The 19,432-nt window shown below is 40.3% G+C and overlaps 1 protein-coding gene across 3 annotated transcripts in view; it reads right to left on the minus strand.

Moving 5' to 3' along the window:
* The window catches only part of Pbx3 (PBX homeobox 3), a 193,716-nt gene that overhangs the window by 40,736 nt on the left and 133,548 nt on the right, over positions 1-19,432 (minus strand). For 2 of the 3 annotated variants that reach the window (NM_001107834.1, XM_006233975.4), the window contains exon 3: positions 6,608-6,849. The exons of the other annotated variant lie outside the window; for it this stretch is intronic. In NM_001107834.1, the coding sequence (NP_001101304.1) occupies positions 6,608-6,849 (242 nt within the window). The remainder of the gene's footprint in view (positions 1-6,607; positions 6,850-19,432) is intronic. 3 annotated transcript variants of the gene reach the window in all.

Here is a 19,432-nt window from a genome sequence, read left to right on the forward strand (position 1 = left end):
GCAACTTGGCACTAGCCCAGCACTCGGAACTCAGAGCTTTCCTTTAAGCCAGTAGTTCATACATGATTAATTAGAACATCTCATTTATGTGTGTGCACTTTAGCTCATTACTCTAAGTAAAATTCGTTAAGTATTTACATTTAGATAATTAAAATCTGGGTACACCCTTAAGAAAGATGCATACACTTTAGACAAAGTGATATTTTTCCTCTACACCACCGAAAGTAAATTACAGCCTCATTTTCAGCATCATCTGAACTGGTTTCCGAGGAAAGCTCAGCAGTGCCTCATCACCCATTCTGTAAAAAGGTGAACTTTCTTAAAAACATAGAGCAGAGTGGCTGCTCCCAGGACTACCGAGCTGTTTGGAAAGTCCACCCAAACAGATGCCGGTCCCGATGCTCACACTGCACTCGCACGGCAGGACGTCCGGCACCTCCCGTATCCAAGACAACATCGCTAACACAGACACTTTTCATCAACTTAGGTTGCCAAGTGGAATTATCAGCTAAAAACTTGCTAGTAAATATTTGTAATATAAATGCAAATTTACCTTGATTAACTAGAATATTAAAGAAAAGGAGGAACCCTTTTTTCTTTCAATTCATCCACTAAACTAGGATGAGTTCTGTGTTTTAAGCATACACTATACTGATGCAATTTGCATAAATCATGAAAAGTTTCATCTGCTAAAATATCTTAATCAATCTTCTTTGTAAGTTCTTTCCCTCACCATTTAGCCCTTTCTCCTTAGAAAAACAGAAACCAACTGATAGTCTAGAATTTAAAATATTTACATTCTAAATAATGCTCTAGTGATATATTTTAGCTAGCAAAACTGCCTCCTTGACATCCAAATATATTTGGTTCATATACAAAACTAAAATTTTCAGAGGTTCTTAAAAGTTTTTGATGGGCTTTTTTCAATTGAAAAATGCTTTTCTCTTCTTTTAAATTCATATAATTAATGCCAAACTGTAAAATCAGATAAAACAAAAAATTGTTAGTTTGGTGATCAGTTCTAAAAACTGACTCAGTCTTTGCAACTATCTACCTAAGACTAATATTAGCAACAATTCATATGACTCTCATTCTGAAACCTACTTCTGATGGAAAGAATAACTCTCTCTAAGGAGGATGCCCTGTCTGGTGTGATTTGCATGCTTATAGTCCTGGTTACTTCCAAGCAGAAGATTCACTGAACCGGGGAATTTTTGCCCAGCCTCAAAAGCACAGTGAGACCCCATTACAAACGGCAGTTACCCTAAAATCTGACTTCAACTATTCATTTTCTAAATTCTTTGATCACCTCATATGACTTACTCTAATGTTAAAGATTTTCATATTCCTTGAGTGCTTATTAAATCTACAAATTCTTATATGAGGATAAAAGTTAACATTAAAAGATCTTGCATAAGCCAGCTGGAGTGAAATCAATATACAGCCAACCAACCAGTAACTTACTTAGAGAAAGAGAGAGGGATATGCAAATATTCCTTCCAAGCAAGAAAAACCTTGGCATGATAGCTAATGAATGGGTAAAACTTGGCTGCATGTGCTGGCATATGCCTGTAATCTCAGCTGCTCAGAAGGCTGAGGCCAGAGGATCACAAGTTCAAGGCCAGCCTGCGTGACTCAGCTAGACCCTGTCTTGATACAAAGCACACCTGAGGTCTTAAAAGCCAGACACTTGGGGTTGGGGATTTGGCTCAGTGGTAGAGCGCTTACCTAGGAAGCGCAAGGCCCTGGGTTCGGTCCCCAGCTCCGAAAAAAAGAAAAAACCAGAGAGAAAACCATACACTGGCCACTCTGCAGAACAAAGCGTCAAGTATTAAATTACTCCTCACACTGGTAATTCCCCAGATTTCTGATCAGTAAGAAAGACACTTCCCCTGAAGCAATAGATGAAAGAGCCTGGCTAGAGAGACTGAAATATAAAATTCACACCAGCTAGTGCCCTCCGTTTATCTACCTAGCTATTAGAAGAGGCAAAATGGAGCGAAGCATTTGTGTAACACAGACATACATCAGCATCTTTCTTGCCAGGACCATAAATTGAACCTAGGATCACATACATGCTGAAGGGATCCTTCCCTGAGCTACAGCCTCCAGTGGTAACATCAGCATTTTTAACCTGATAAAATAAAACTTCTTTACAAGCAAAGGTGATTTTCGCCAGCAGATTTAAGTATATAATGTAGGGATACTCCAAAACCACAAACATAGCCTTTACTTTGCCTTAAATTCTTCTACCCTCCATTCCCCAGGAGTCCCGAGTTCTTTGTAGCCTTTTGCTATTGTAAACAGTACCAGGATTTGAGTGCAAGCAGAGTTACGTCTGGTTCTAGTGCTTTAGTGGATTTGGGATGAATTCAAGGAGCAGGTTTCTAGACGCTTAAGAAAGGTTGGGAACCTTACAATATTTTTGCCTTCAGCAAAAATGTATTTCAATATAATTATAGTAGATAGCTTTCAATGTGTCATCTCTATTATAGCAGCTGTAAATTACAGCATGAATTGCCTGTATACAAGCATTTCTTCTGCTGCAAGCAGAGTGGGAGAGTCGCATCAGGCATGATATATCTTTTCCTCTTCAACTGAGGACAAACACTGAGGTCAAATCTCATTTGCAAAACCAGTGTGTTCATTTTCTTTTGGTAGCAAGGTAGAGAAACCAAGAAAGCACAGCTCATCTGAGAGCTTCGGTTCTTAAAAACAAGTCTCATTAGCGCCCATGGCTTATGTTCATTCAGAATCCATCTATTCTAACATCTGGACCTCTAATCATGGGTACATACTTGAAAATTACAGTAAAGGCATTTTCTAAGAACTGGAGCTGATCAAGAAGATGAAGGCTTGTCTCTCAACAAAAAGAAAGCAATAAACTCAAGATGAAGTATTGCAAGGTGTTTGCTGAAAGCCTTGAAAAACTATCATATCCCAGCTAGTTGTCAGGTCAACGGGACCAAAGTAGAATGGTATTGTTTCCTGTTGGAGGATGGCAAAATTAAAAAAAAAAACCTCACTGTAAACACATAACCAGTATGTAATATTTCAAAAACATTTATAACTGAAGTTGGATGATTATTCTAAAAATATCATTAAATTTCCAAATCTATGAAACAGAGATGTATGATCAAAGAACATTTTCTGGAGGGGAAAGAATAGAATTCTGCAGACAATCCATCCCTAGTATGTAACGCTGAACCTTGTCGCTTAGACGTGATTTTCAACTCTATAGCTTGCTCAGCTGTGACTGTGGCTGTGCTTGTAACTTGTAAGGTTCTTTAATTTACTGCAGTGGTGATGTTTGTTAATTTTATGGCAGTCTAAATCTGAGCAGGCTTCAGATACATTTTCATTACAGCTTCACTGCAAAACACAGCAGAGTAAACACCGCTTAAGATTCTGGCCTAGCTTATTTCTTTGGGACTCACTGAATCTGCCTTGATGCACAAGTCCTTCCTAGCTCCTGATAAACATCCTGTCATTTGGCATTCCCATGATCACTTGTAAGAAGAAAATATGATTTTTGGAAAGTCTTTAAGATACTTGTTTTCACCTGTTTTTGTTCCCATTTCAAACAAAAACCAACACGGCTGCTCCTTGGCTGCCTGACTAGGGTGGCCTGCACTACTTTCCAGGCCTTCGTGTGACAACAAAACACGATGGACAAGGATGGCCTCTGATCAGAAACTAATCTGATGCCTGATTCTGACACTGACGTGTGACACTGGACAATTAACTCATCTAGAAAATGGAAGTACAATGCGATCTATTTTAGAGATGCTCTTCCTTCCCCTCACTTAACTCTAGCCATTCAAGTAACCAAAACCCCTTGTTCTGTGTCCAAACAAGGGAAATCCTTCCTACAGCGCTGGCACAGACACTGTGCTAAAGCTGTGCAAAGACCGTGCAAGAGGTGAGACACCACTCCTTCATCTGTAACAGCTGAGCCTACAGGACAGCGTGTGCAAACTACAGTCCTGCTAAGTCTATGAAACTCAACATAATCTGTGTGTTCACAGTGCTGCGCAGACTCCACATGTCTACAGGTGTCCTTCTGATATGTTAAAAATGAGGAAGGAAATATACACTGAAATATTTATGAACCCACTAACTATATCCAGAAATATAATCCATTATAACATTTAAATTTTATATTTCTCAATTTTCTATTTAATTCAAATACAATCTATTAGTCTATGTAGAACTTGTATATAATGTGCATTTTTAAGGCAAAATGTGCACGCGCACACACACCCTAGTGAGCTGATTCTGGTGTAAGCTGACACTGAAGTTACTGAAGTCTCTTGGAAGATTGTGAGGACATTTCTCAGACAAGAATACTTGAGGCCTTGCTCTCCATTGATGCCAGCTTCACCCAGTTTCTAACAGGGCCATCTGGGTGAAGTAGTGAGTCTGGTGCAAAGCCAGAGTACTGTGACAGGGACAGTCAGGACCGACCAGAACAGTGATGCCATTTGGCCCCAATATACCCATTTTCTATGCAAGCTGACTGGTGGCAGTTGCCTGGTAAATATGCATAGATCTATTTAGCATAAAGTTATACAATTAGGATCATACTACAAATTAGAACCATTTTCTACTGTTTATGCTCAGGGCAACCTTTCAACCATGAGTTATTTTGTTTATTCTCAATTATTCACGTCAACTCAGAAAACTGGATTTTTTTATACACATGCACAATAATTTTTCCAAAGTTCTTATCTGAACATTCTCTTCCAAGATGTATGCTTGCAAATGAAACATACTTTTGAATACCAGAAAGTCCTGCCCAAAAAACTAGAAAATTTTGTAGTGTTAATTTGCATTTCATTTTAATATTATACATTATATGTATCTTTCTACTCTTCCTTAAAATGCTCACCTCTGGGATAAAGATGTAACATTTGTCTAATACCATCATTCTCAGAATGTAAGAAAAGGCAAGGGTAGGGGGCCAACATATATAATTGAACTGTTCAGAGAACTGTGATAAATCAGTACTAAAACTAAAGAGTGGTTTCCAGGGATCAATAGAGTAGGAGTGAAGAGGGGAGAGAGGGAGGGGAAGGTGGAGGGAGTGGAGGGGGAGAGAGACACAGAGAGAGAACACGCAACAAGGATTGTTAGGCAGTGGACATGCTCTCGGGTGCTTTAAGCTTATACTTCTCTCCAAGAGCACAGACTGAGACCAAGAGAGCTGCATATCAGAATGTGGACCCTGGGTGCTGCTGTGTCAGTGCTGGTTCATGAGCTGTGTCAAACAGACCTCTAGCAGGCAGGGTTGCTAAGTAAGCCGTGCATATGTGGGAGCAGGGGAGACATCTCTGAATGAGACAATACTGCCGTGATCCTAAAACTGCTCTTAGACTTCACCTCTCTACCCCACAAACACACACAGAGTTCCTACTAACGTATATGAGCAGTATGTATAACTGCCATTTAGTATTTATGGGTGAAATTATATTAAAAAGTGAAGGGGAGAGACAGTTAAGATTGGCAGGACACTGATTGCTCACCTAGGCAACAACTATGGTGTCACCTGCATGAAGTGCTGTTGTTTTCTGTGAGGTAGTGGTCTAGCTTTGCTGTTCAGGCTAGGCTTAAATTCCTGGTCCAGAAGCAATTGTCTTGCCTCAGCCTCCCCAGGAGCTGAGACTAGAGATAGGCAACTGCACCAGCTTATTGTTTTGACCCCTGAATATGGCAACTTTTCAGGATTCAACCTAACTGACCTCTTTACTTTTGTATATGTTCAAAAGTTAACATTATAATGGGTCTTCTAAAGTCCTTTCAATTGAGAATCCAGGTTCAGTGAGAGGTCCTGCATCTAAGGATTTTTATCTTTAAATCGCCAACGTAAACATATTGAGATTCGACTACTCACATCTTACCACGGTACACTGACTCCAGAAACCATTTATTTAGAGTTAAATTGGCAGTGTCTTTCTGTTGTTGGCACATAGCATAACATAGCTTAAACTCAAAGATACTTGAGGCTCAATGAAGTATGGCTAATAGGTTTGCTGAGATTTTTAATCTTATTCTTTGTGATCAGGGATTTAGCACACAAGGCCTGGTCTGCCCTGTCCTGTTACAATCACAATTAAGCAGGAGGCCTCATCCTCAGATGATCCAGAAACTCCTTCCACATAGCCTAACACAGTTCATACAACTAATTCCTAGGAGGATCCTAGAACTCAGTGTACAAGATCAAAAGCTCACAAAACAAGGATGCTTCCCTTTTTGCAAGTGTTTAAGGCTTATGAACAAAGCCAGTGCCTAGGTCCAATTCTACAGAGCTCTTCAGGGAATCAAGTGAGAGGTTAGCAAGAAGGAAGGGCTTACAGGTGTGGTAGTTAGGTATGAACGTGAGGAAGGAGGGAAACCGAGACAAAGGGATAGAAGGTTAGTTTTGCCCCCAAAGCTCAAACCATCTTCATTCCATGGCTCCCACAGCTCCCTTGGTTCTGTACACACCATCTTTGCCTGCTTTAGACTGTGTTAGCACCTACCCCTTACGGCCCTCGGGATTGGTTAGTACGGTCTAGTAGAAGAGCAATAGAGGGTTTGTGCAGGACTGAGAGTGGCGGCTGCTGACCTGTTCATATTTCTCCAGTTCTGTGTGATAGATTTGTCTGATCTGGGTCAATTTGGCTCTGTAATCTGAGTGTTCAATAGAGTTATCTGAAGAACCTCCAGAGGCTGCCGCGGCTGCAGCTGCTGCCGCCGATCCCCCACCTTTCTCAGGACCTGAAACCCCTTCTGCCAAAAGCATATTGTCCAGTCTCATTAGCTGGGGGTCGGGAGGGTCTTCCTCCTGGGCTCCTCTGATGCTGAGACCTTCAAGGAAAGAGAAAGACAGAAGAAGCGAGAGACAGAGGACAAACAGTGTGAGTATTTTGTTTATTTGAGAAAATGATCAAACAACATCAGTGCACTACAATTCATGCTGAGAGCTTCATCGCTCACATTTGGTAAACAAGCTTGACTATGAGAATTGTTTTCAAAACACATCTACATGCATCCTAGGACTCCTACTACACCCCTTCAGATGTAACTCCAACTTGGACTCTTTAAAAGAGGTAAACCTGACTTAGAATATTCTGATTATCTAAATTTCAGATTTAAATGATATATGCATAAAGTAGGAAAGAGTTCCTAAAAAGCAGGAAATCATGCAGAGACATACAATTATCAAAGTGTGCTTAATCTGTCTCTGTACAGTCAGAGAAACAGAATTGAAAATTCACATAAAGTAGTTTTAATTTACAAGCTGTTTTAAAAATTGGGAAATAGTCAGGACTAGACGGCTTTCTATCACACAACCTGAAAAACAAGATACATTCAATACGAAGTGATTAGCTAGACTTGAATACATATTAAAACAGCATTGCTAGGCACATGCCAGCGGACTGCCCAAAGACACTGAATACGGTTTAAAATGTGCCACTGACACAGCAATGGAGCACTGGGCACAGTAGCCTCACTCTCACTCTGCTTTTAAATCAAGACCCTCCAAGTGACGCAGTCAGCAGCCTCTTCTGAGTACCAGAGATCACAGCTGACAATTCATAGGTTTAATCAGGTCACACAGGCTTTCTGCCAACATGTTTTCAACAACACAGAAGACGAAGTTTTAAAATAATTATCATGGTATAAAAAGCACTGGAGTCATGACAGCTCAAAATCAGCATTTTCATTAATGTGTAACACAATCTAAACTATCCCAGCCCAATTAACCTCTGTAAATCTGTTCGAGGCAGGTTCCCTGCACTAGTGACAAGCCATGGGGAGGGGAGCTGGCATCTTACATGCTTGCATTTGGATTCTGCCTCTTGCTCGTGTGCCTGTTGTTTATCCACAGTAGCATACACTCTGTGTCTGGTGTAACTTACATGACAGTAACATCTATAAGCTGCCAAGTATTCAACTGATCACCAGCTCTGAGATTTCATATGCTAACCTGCATGTACCATCAATTCTTTTACGAACAGACTTCATCCTCAGACACTCTGAATTACACTCACAGCATGACAGAGTTCTTGGTTGCCTTAGCTCAAATACACACTGTGATTTCCTCCCCCCAAACATTTTAAAGCTGTCACTTTTACTTAAAAATAATTTCAACTGAATAATACAACTAAGTCACCATAATTTAAAAATATATCAGTTGCCTGTTCAGAGACAAATAGGATCTGAAAATTATAACATTTGAAGGGAATAAATTCATTTAGGGAAGCCAAAAGTTAGAAACTCTTTAAGCTAAAATCTCTAGGAACATGTTACTGCTGATAGTAAGACAACCATGTATTTGCTAGTTGCTGGGGTACTAGAAAGAACTGGTATTCTAGAACCATTCCATATTGGCTAATTTGTGTTTTCTACTTGGTATCTTTCTTTCCTTCCTTCTCAAACTCTAAAATGTTTCAAGTCTTAAGGCCTTCTGACTAGGACCCACTCCCGGCTTACACACCTTGCTCTCCATGCCCTGGTGTGAATGAGCTCACTGAGTGACTTCCTCTTGCACTTCCAACTCTATTTAATGTTAAATCAAGTTAGGCTCTTTTTTTCCATCTGTTTTAAGTCAATTTTTGCTCACCTTTTTGGGTGTGTGTGTGTGTGTGTGTGTGTGTGTGTGTGTGTGTGTGTGTGTGTGTGTGGTGTGTGTGTGTGTTTATTCCTCCTTCTTTTTTTAGATAATTATATGTCTTCTGAAAAGAGGAGAAACATCTGTGTTGTTGAGTGATAGGGTCTCGATATAAGACATGCCCCTGCCTCTTCCTTCTGAGGTTGGGATTACCTAGAGGCATGAGCTGCTCTACCTGGCTGCAAATGTGTATATTTTTAAAACTATGACTTCAAGTTTTTGTAAGCTTTCTAATTTCCCCTTTTCCTCATGGCATGTGGTAAGGTCCTTTAGCCAGAGCCAAAATTATTACACTTCTTTGAAGTCCCTGCACAGTGTGGCAGACAGGAATAGATGCTCACTGACCAATACGCCAGGGAAACAGACCATGAGGGATAGGAAAAGTCATCAGGACTACAAAAGGCATAAAGTGACTAGGTACCTGTGGTGGTCTAATAACACTTAATATGGTATATGGACCACCACCCTGTGCTAAGAGGCTCGGTAGCAATTGACACAAGGAAATGTCGGAATAGTGCTAATACTGTCTTATGATGCTTGTTTTCTAAAACCATAAATAAACCAACATGTGCCTGCCTCAAGAACAAGAAAACTGTCTTAACGAAATTCTTCTGTATTTACTTTCTAAATGATGTGCATCAAATCCCATGAGAAAAATCGTTTCCTAACAGAAACTTCATACCCTGTCAATAAAAAGCACTGAAAAGCATTGTGCAATTAGGCAGCATTGAGAAGGCTGTTTATCAATAATGAAGTTATTTTCAAAACTACAGTTTGAAAAGTGAACATATTTTCCCTATTAAGGAAAGGAACACGTATGGGATGCCTAAATAGTAATACCTGGTTCATAAAGTTCCTCTCACTTCAATACTTGTGTTTGTTTTTTTACCTAAGTCTTTATTGATTTCTCAGCCTTCCTACCCCCCCATCACTACCACTAGGCTCTCGAACCTCCCTAGGGCACACATGGCTTCCAGTCACAACTTCCACTCCTCTGGGCACCTATAATCATTTTTAGGAACCTAGATTTGTGAAGGCCAGAATGAATCAGCCCATGACATCAAAAGGTCCTGGTAACTTCCCACTGAAACTTGGTGAAATGACAATTAAAAATTTAAATTCAAATTGTGTCTATTCTGGAATAGGTTTATAAAGTTATACATCAAGGCTTTTGGTTATCACAGCATATTAATAAGTTTTGTTTTGTTAGAGGCAAAAACAAAACAAAAACTCAAAACTCCATTTACAGTCTACTTATAGCCATGCCATTCATTTTGGTATCCACATGATCCAGACAAATCAGACAAACACAGTCAAACATTGTTTAACAATGAACTTGGCTTTGTTATAAGCCCACAGTTTTTGCATATCTTTCAGCAAATCCTAATTAGCTGTCTTTCAACACACTGTGCACCTGCCCCACAGATAATGGGAGAGAGCATCTGCATAGACAACTGCATCTGAGGGCAATAAATAAATTACGGGTCAAAATTATTATAAAGCTTTCTCCAAATACACACACACCCTTCACAATGCTAAGCTGCAGATGTGGAAAGTACCCACAGCCCACTCAAATGGTATGATTACGGGGCTGCTTCAGTTCAATAATCTGACTGTAATTCAGGCATTTTCAACATCTCATTAAGGGTTCATTAATATATAGGCGAGCTTTTGAATTATAAATAAGCAGATTAGGAATGTGCATTGGCTGAATCGTGCAGCACTAGCCGCCAGCAGCACAACACTATCCACAACAAGGCTTGACTTAAGAGGAGAAGGTGCAAACTTGGGTCACTAAGCTTTGTGGCTCTCTCTTTTCAAGAACCAAAGCCACTGGGCTAGAGTAAGCTCTGTCTGTCCAGGACCAGAGTGGCTTCAGATCACAGCGACTGCAGATATATTGTCATTTGCATGTCAGGAATCAAACTAAGGTCCAGCCATCCACAATTTTAAAACGGAGGAATTTTAAAAGTGAGGAACCCATTTTGTTGGTAGAGTAGGTTATTTGTCAAGAATGAAACATTACTGTAGAAACGGGTTTCCTCCCCAGTACGTGGACTATAAAGCAAGACTAACCACACACAAAGCTTGGCCCATAGGGTCTCTGTGGTTTTTTTTGTGACACACGTATTTTTGGTTCGTTTGCCTCCCATGCCACAGATGTAGCTCAGAGGACAGTAGTTTAGCCGAATAATGTAAACAGAGCCAGATCAGACATCTTCAACCAGACTTGAATTGTTGAGGCTTTAAAACAAGTAACAATTCTAGCATTTCCAGCTGGTCTTGTAATTTTGCACAGATTTCATTTTGTGTCTGTTATGTAATAAGCAGGACTGTGGTCAGAAGTTATGAACCTAGCTAATGACATTAGCAACTCCATTTTAAAAATTCAAGCCAGCTACTATTTGAGAAATCAGCCAAGTTATGAAGATTAATATAAACACACTTCTCTTTTCCTACCTAAACATGGGAACAAACAAACAACAACAACAACAAAAACAAACAAAAACCCTGCCTGAAACCTGTAAAAAAAAAGCTGTTAGGGTATGACAACGAGGTCCTAGAGACAGAATGACGTTGCCGGCTAATTATTGTATGAGTCCATTTGAAACCATTATTTTTTTTGTTCAAACTGTCATATAACCTGGAAACAAAGGTATTGACAAACTGTATACCACTGGATGTGGGAGTTGTGAGATTATAGAAGAATGTGAGAGGCTGTGGTTCTCAGGAGAAACAGTGGGTAGACTGGAGACAGAACTAAGGGGACCAAGCCCTTAAATGTGGACCCTTAAATGAAGAGAAAACGGAAAGGCAAAGAGAGGAGAACTAAGAGGGAAAGAGCGGGAAGGAGAGGTGGGAAGGAGACGAGTAAAGAAAAAGAATAAAAGAGGAAAAGAAAAGGCACTAGGGGAGGAGCGAGGTGAGCAGCATCAGCATTTCCTGAGTCTCATAAAGGAAGGGCAGGCTCACACTCTTTCAACACAAAGTCAGCTAATTCTTAAAATACTGTGAACGAATGACAGAGAATCCAGCTACCTAGCTCAACCCTTGGCCCCAGTGCCCATCCCACGCCTGCTCCAAACCAACCGCCTTTTAAGTCCATGTTAGTGTCTAATTCACTGAATATGGCAGTCATATTACAAGCTAATGTCACTTCCACTCCTGTTTAAGGTGGCTGTGTGGTGTGTGCACGTTTTTCATGTCAGGTATATTAAATATAACACGGCAATGCACTGCACATTTCCACGCCAACCTAGTTGTCACTTTCGCTTGACTCATTCTCTATTGAGGAAAAATGCAGCACTGGGAATTTACAAGGCTTTTCAGTTAAATGGACATAAATCACAGGTTTCATTCAAACCGAATAATCACTGGCCATAAAGAGCTACTTGTCTCTTACCATATATTACAGTGAAGTTCCTGTGAGCAATAATGCAGCCATTCATGGCAAAGAAAAACAGAGCGAGACATTAAGAACTGACATGTAATCCTGTTAGGGCCCTGACGTGGAGAGTGTGGCTGACATTTTTATCATATATGTCCATTTCTATTTGGAAAATCAGAGGAATAAAAATGATTACTTCACTGCCCAAATCTACCTTCCTAAAACAGCCCACTGAGGTTTGTTTACATGCTGGGAAACTGCTTACTAGAAATTCATAAATCTAAGATTTTGAAGCATTTCCCCTGATGGTTAAATTGAAGATATGACTAGAAAGATTCCCCATAATGCTTCTCCACACCTCCATTTCCTTCACTTTCAACACATAAACTGTCAGTCTGTTGCTTTATTACATTTCTCCTTCATTATAAAGCTGTTGGCAGAATGCCTGTCTCTAACACACAGCACTGATAACTTTCCTCTGTGCACTGGCTGCAGAGCCATCTCACTCACGAAAGCCAGCAAGTAATGACCTTTATTAGAGGTTCGATGGAGAGCGGCTAGATGCCATAATGACATTATTAGTATCTCGGTCTGTACAGGTACTAGACTCCTGGGCAGAACCTAGTTGTTATTTTCCTGCAGTTGCACAGACACACTTTAAATGAGGGGAGGGAAACCATTTAAAGGCATTTCTTGAATCACAAGCGTTTTTCATTGCCTGGGAACTCCCAAGGCTATGACTGGTTTCTGCATGCTCCCAGCAAGGCAAATGGCAGCACAGAGGACAGGTGGGAATCTCTTGTCCCTGACCACACCACCAATCCCAGACATACCACATGCTCAGATTAATTTACCAGCAACAAAAGAGTATTTTACACAAGAGCTAACCCTGCACTAACGATAAGCATTTTACTATTTGGAACCATCGAAGGTATCGGCCTCACTACCAAACTGCAGGGTAATTCATTCACTTGAAAGCCTTTTTTTGTTCTGCAGGAAAAGAGTCTGTACACCCTCCATTTCATTACACTTTCTCTTTAACCTTCAAGCTTACTTTAACCAAATGTTTACAGAAAAAGCTGAGACTACTGTTCGCTGGCAAAGGCAAATTTTGAGGACTTTCCTCTTGCCAATTAGATCTTGCCTCAAGAGACAAGAAAAAGGAGTGAGCCTTGTGACTGTGAAGCGAGGAGCAGCCGAGATGAAGGAGCAGATGGACTGTACAATAAAGATGCAGAAAGGAGAGTTACATTTTTAAGGCACTTTTTTGTTAAATGGAGCTGCATCTTGTTGGAGGCTTGATATATAAGCACTGTCAGCTACAGAAGAAGAGAACAGGGGCCAGGGCAAGATATGAAGTGTGCTGTGCCTGCATGAGACAGTGAGAAAGGATGAGGAGGAAACAGGCCGTGTTTCTCACGCGTATTAGCAACCAGGGTTACCTGTGTTCTGCTCTTAAAGGAAACTATTACGCATGATAGAGAAGAGAAAGGGCCATTTTCTTTTTATCTAAAAGAAAAGATGTTCAAGCAAAAATCTTCTCTATAGAGAACATTTTTAAGGTTGGTAAATATGACAACTAAATTCTAAAAGGGAGAAAACAGTATTATTTAAAGAGAAAGCAAAGTGCTTCAGAGCCCAGGTATGTCTACAAGGGAGGCAGAATTACAATAATGGTGTGCTTTAATGCCCATAGGTCTTTGTGGCTGGCTGCTCTGTGGTCACCAGTGATCTAATGATCTAATGTGTCAATGTGCCTTTTAAAGTTGCCACATGTTTGAGATGTCCTGACCAGAAAATGTTAGAGCCCACATTTGGACGGCTCTCAAAACAAATTAGTCCTTGTGTACTCTGCATTACAAGCACCAGCTTACACAGGCAGGGACTGCGAGCTTCCCCTCTGCAGCCCCACACTCTGCTTCCTTGCCTTTTCTCCCAACAGAATGAGGTCGCCATGGCACTTTCATTTCCTGTCTTGTCAGTTAAGATCACTGCCGTGCTGTGAGCAGGATAACATTACTCTGTGGAGCGGCCCCCTCTAACATAGAGGGCATCCTGTGCCGATTCAAGGCTGTATCCCTGAACGCTCTAATGTTTGCAAGACCACATCTTCCAGACTCAGGGAAGTTCGTCCCAGACTCAGTTCACAATTCTAAATATTTCTGCCTCAAAAATCCTGTCCCTTTGTTGCTCATGTAGACAGCTTTTACTTCCTACTTTACAAGTGATAATGTTATTCTAGCAACTGTGAGTATTAGAGTTTCATTCTTGGCCTAAAGGCACTCCAGGTTTAAATTTAAATTGAACATACATACCACGCATATCAAACAACACTTGTACCTTCCCTTCCACAAGCACGCTTACTTGATTTTTAAGTAATCTTATCCCAGTAGGTGCCATTAGCCTCACTGATGAGAAAACTAAATTCCAAAGAGGTTAAATGAACACAGAACCCAAGCTCATGTAGGAAGGGATTTTGTTTTGTTTTGTTTATTGTATTAACTCCAAATATAGGGCAGGAGAGATGGCTCTGCAGTTAAGAGTATTAGTTGTTCTTCCAGATGACCTGGGTTTGATTCCCAGCACCCATGTGGTGGCTTACGACCAACTATGACTCCAGTTCTAGGAGAGCCAATGTCCTCTTCTGGCCTCCATGGGTACCAGGTTCACACGTGATGCCCAGATATATACACAGGCAAAACACCATACATGAAAAAGGAGAAAAAAAAAGATTCAAAACTGTAAATACAGTTTTCTCTTTCTTAAATAAAAAACCTAAAGAAATAGATCATAATATTGGATTAAAAGTCACGTTGTGGGGCTGTAGTGACAAAGTGAGCACTTGCTTCTTTCAGAGTTTAATTCTTTTTTTTTTTTTTTTTTGGTTCTTTTTTTCGGAGCTGGGGACCGAACCCAGGGCCTTGCGCTTCTTAGGTAAGCGCTCTACCACTGAGCTCAATCCCCAGCCCCCAGAGTTCAATTCTTAGCACCATCAGACAGCTCACAAGTCCAGTGCCAGGGAATTGGATGTGCTCTTCTGGCCTCTAAGGGCATCTACTCACATGTAGCACATACACACACGGACACACACACACACACACACACACACACACACACACACATTTAAAAACTAATATATTTTAAAATTAAAATAAAACACACATTGCAATTATAATTTAAATTAGAGTGCAGCTATGGAGTCAGAACAGCCAAGACTCCAGCCCTACCTATCCACTTACCACTTACTGCCATAGGAAGTCTTTCTTCACTCTCTGTGAACAGGGGCTCCATCAATTTAAGGAATGGTTACAGGGTTTAAATGACATAAAATATATAAAAAGTCTGATATTGCACCTGGCACACAACTGTCACTTTAACAAATAATAAGTCACTATAAACCACATAGCCAAAAACAATTTTCTTACTATACTACATCTCTCAGTCAGTGAAAAAGCTGGTTGGTATATTATATAAATGTGAAACATTACCAAAAGGCCAACTTGTGAATATAAACAATAAAGGTATGATCTGAAACAATTCTACCCTACAATTTTAAGAATTATCTAACATCTGGTAGTCTATTACTAGGTTAACTGTGTCCTGTTTAAAGATTGCAGCCTTTTTCTGTATTACATTTCTTCATCACAGACTGTGGTGTCATTAGTCTGTAGCATATTTTGATATTGCTCTTTGCCATCTCAGTATCACAGCCCAAGCCTTAGTCCCTCATCACCCTAGGGGTTGAGTGGCACGCTGATCCATGGTGATGACAAAACATATGGGTTGCTCATTGGGAGTGAGCAGAGCTCACTCCTTCCAGAAAGCTGGCAGCCTTGAGAACAGCCATGTGACGAGCACAGGGAAAGTAAATGGCGCTGCTGATTTGTTCTGAATAAAGCCTCTGCTCTTCCAGCAAATGTACTCATTAAAGTGTTCAAAATGGCGACACGGTGTTCTTGTTAAGATTAGTTAAAACAAGGCCAAGGTTACATATCCTCTTCGTTAGTGTTTTGGAAACTTTAATCAACTATTTCACAGATGAAATGAACGGTAGTATTCAAAGGCATACATATCCGTGTGTTGTATAAAGTGTTTAGTCTGAAACTACTAATGGGGAGAAAGGGTCCTTTTTCCATTCATGAATTTACGAGTGAAAACACTAGCTGAATTTTAAAATCTCAAATATATCTGTGTACCTTAAAGTAACCAACACATGTCACTCACGTGTTCCTCGTGCCAGTAAGAATCTGGCCCTATCAGATAGTTAATCTCTTGCTTACCTGTGCATTATTTTCTCTTGCTGTGACCATTTTCCTTTTGCAAAAGTAAACATAGAAATCACAGCCACCTGACTATGAATAGTAAATGCCTACCAGCCCCCTTTTAGCCCCTCAGGAAAGAATGTCCACTTAGTTATTTTGGGGGTGCCAAATTATCTTGATGCATAGGCAACGCTTAGAAAGAGCGCTAGGAAATATGCCAAGAGGGCCATTGGCATTCCCCATACATTCCAATGGAATGGCATGCATAAAGTTTTATCTGTACTATTACAAAGGACACAGGCTGGGTTTTATTGGAAAGGCTTTGTGAGGCAAAACATGATTACAGGAAACATAGCTTTACTAGAGTTGCCACATGATCTTGTTTGAAAGTACACTAGGTTTTTAATATAAACGAAGCATCTAAATAATGACTGAAAATGGCTTCTGTGTTTTCATGGCAGCTTTCTTCTCTATGCATCCCGCTTAAGAGTTCACACGCTGCTGCTGTAAGCGCTGAGGCCAGCACTGAATGTCAAAGCTGAGACTTGGGCTTTTTCTGGTGCACACACCACCGCTCCCTTCCATTAAAAACTACCCAGGTTTCCAAAAGATCCACCACCCACATAGTACTCAAGGACAACACAAACTGCTTAAAAGCCTCTGCAAAGCAGATCTTGGTGAATTTTGCAAATAACTCATTCTTCTAGAAATACAGTCAAAAGAGTATGTTCTTCTATGAAGACTGCAAACAATGGCTGGCTTTGCAAAGTCATAAAATACTCCATTGAATTTTTAAGCTGTTTTCTAGTATCAATAATAAAAAAGTTTAACATTAAAAAAACCCTATTTGTCAACCTGTCCAACACTAACACTTTAAGCAAAGACATCCAAAGTCCTTTCTCAGGGTGAGGAGACAGCTCAGTGGACAGCACTTGCTGCGCATGTACAAGATCTTGAGTAGATTCTGAACTGGGCAAAACCAAAGATTTCGGGGGTTTTGTTTGTTTGTTGTTTATGATTTCTTAAAACCATATCTCTCTAAATTACATAAATTTAATACCATTCTCTCAAGAAATACGCCACATTTCCTATCCAACACATCAAAATTGAGGTAACACTGAAAATAATGGCAATTCAATACAGTGTTTCTCATTAGAAAAAAATTTTAAAAGCATCCATGTGTCCTCTTCCGGTTAGGACGGTACAGGGCATGACGGGTAAGATTGTGGCGCACACAGACATGCAGACAATTAATTAGAAAGGCTAGAGGAGAAGGAGCACTCAGACCGGTCAGAAAGGCATGCAAGTGTGAGCAGCGCCTTTCCTCTGTTCCTCAAAGGGCAGTGCGTAAATGTGTGCCCACCCTTGCTTTCTGGTTATGAAAAAACTCTTTATTGCTAACCTACTTCTCAGAGGAGGAAATAACCATATCTACAGGTTTATATTAAGGATCTACAGATTTCAAAATTGCCTAAAGAAAACTGACTTTGAACTGGATGCTTTAGGTGGTAAGCCACGGAAATGTCAACGTTGATTTGAGCCAACAAAAAAAAAGAATTTAGAGGATGGATAAGCTCCAGGACCTTTGAATTAAATGAAAGACCAGAACACTCCACAGAATGTCTGCAATAACAGTCTCTACAGAAAATTATGAGGAACTACATAAATCCACCCTCTTCCTCTTCACACAGGCTCATTAAAGCTGTACTGACTCTCTGGGCAGCTATAATTCTGCTGACTGATACCCTGGAATCACCCTGTCAATACCCAGTGGTGTGCTGCCTCTCCAACTATCTCTGCCCCTAATATTCCTCTCTTTGATGGGATTTGCTGACCTTTAATCTGATGCTAGTTTACTCTCATCACTGAAGTGTAAGTCGGAGAGCAATAAAACGGCAACCTCACTGATTCAAAAGGGAGAGCTAAAGCCTGCTAACTGTGAATCTAACCTTTCGTAATGGCTCGCTCTTAAAGGAAGAAGCATGAAGTGGAAGGCAGCTAAAACAAACAATGTGCAATGCTGAACACAAGATTTATTAGAATCCCTTTGCATGGGTATTACAAGAGGACATAAGGGCTGTTAAACAAGAGATACACAAATATTTGCTAGAGAGACCAAAGACTCAGTTAGAGCGTCCTTCCATACCAGTACAAATCCCTAGTAAGAGCAGTGCTGTAGGGAATCAGGCAAGTTCAGATGAATGAAAAAGACTAGGATGATTCCAGGGGAAGGACTAGAAACAACACTGGAGTAATAGAATTGTTAAAATTAAGGTGCTTGGGGCTGGGGATTTAGCTCAGTGGTAGAGCGCTTACCTAGGAAGCCCAAGGCCCTGGGTTCGGTCCCCAGCTCCGAAAAAAGAACCAAAAAAAAAAAAAAAAAAAAAAATTAAGGTGCTTTCCTATAGTAGGGTCTGAAACTATAATGACTGAAAATCAAAAACTCAAATTCTTAACAGATCCTCGGGAACTAAAACTGGATATCAAGTGTTTCCCGACAATTTCCAGCACATTTTTAAGAGCTTCCTATGTGCTAGACGCTGCTCACAATACTTGATCTGTATTAACTCATTTGGTCGTTCTAACATCCAGAAGGTAGATGCTATCACTGTGCCTACTTTAATCATCACGAAACTGAGACTACTGGGGGGAGGGGAAACAAGGGAGGGAAGGAAGGAAAAAGAGGGATAGGGAAGAAGGCAGGCTATAACAGGAAAAATAAAAAAGTCCTCACTATCAGATCCTTAGTAAATTTGAGCTCTCAAAAAAAATGTTTTTGGTTTAAAAAAAAATCAAACAATGAATTTGAAGTAACAAAGCTAAAAAAAAAAATGCCACTGTACACGTAACACAATTCTATGAGTTAAAGTTATCCCCCAAGTAAATCTCTTGAAGATCATTATCACCAGGTGGATTTTCCAAAGATACTGACAAGAGCAAAGCAGTCACGACAGTAAGGCCCAAATAGCTCACATTTCAAAGTACAAGCGTATTTATGAAACAGAAAACAAACCTATTATCCCATGGTCTCAAATGAATGCAAATCTGGCCTCTGTTTACAGTCTGAAATTGCAACCAGTTTCTTTTGTCTTCAAATGACCAATCTTGTAAGATTTCAACTATTTT

This window comes from Rattus norvegicus, chromosome 3 (assembly GCF_036323735.1).
Source record: "Rattus norvegicus strain BN/NHsdMcwi chromosome 3, GRCr8, whole genome shotgun sequence".
NCBI classification, from domain to species: domain Eukaryota; kingdom Metazoa; phylum Chordata; class Mammalia; order Rodentia; family Muridae; genus Rattus; species Rattus norvegicus.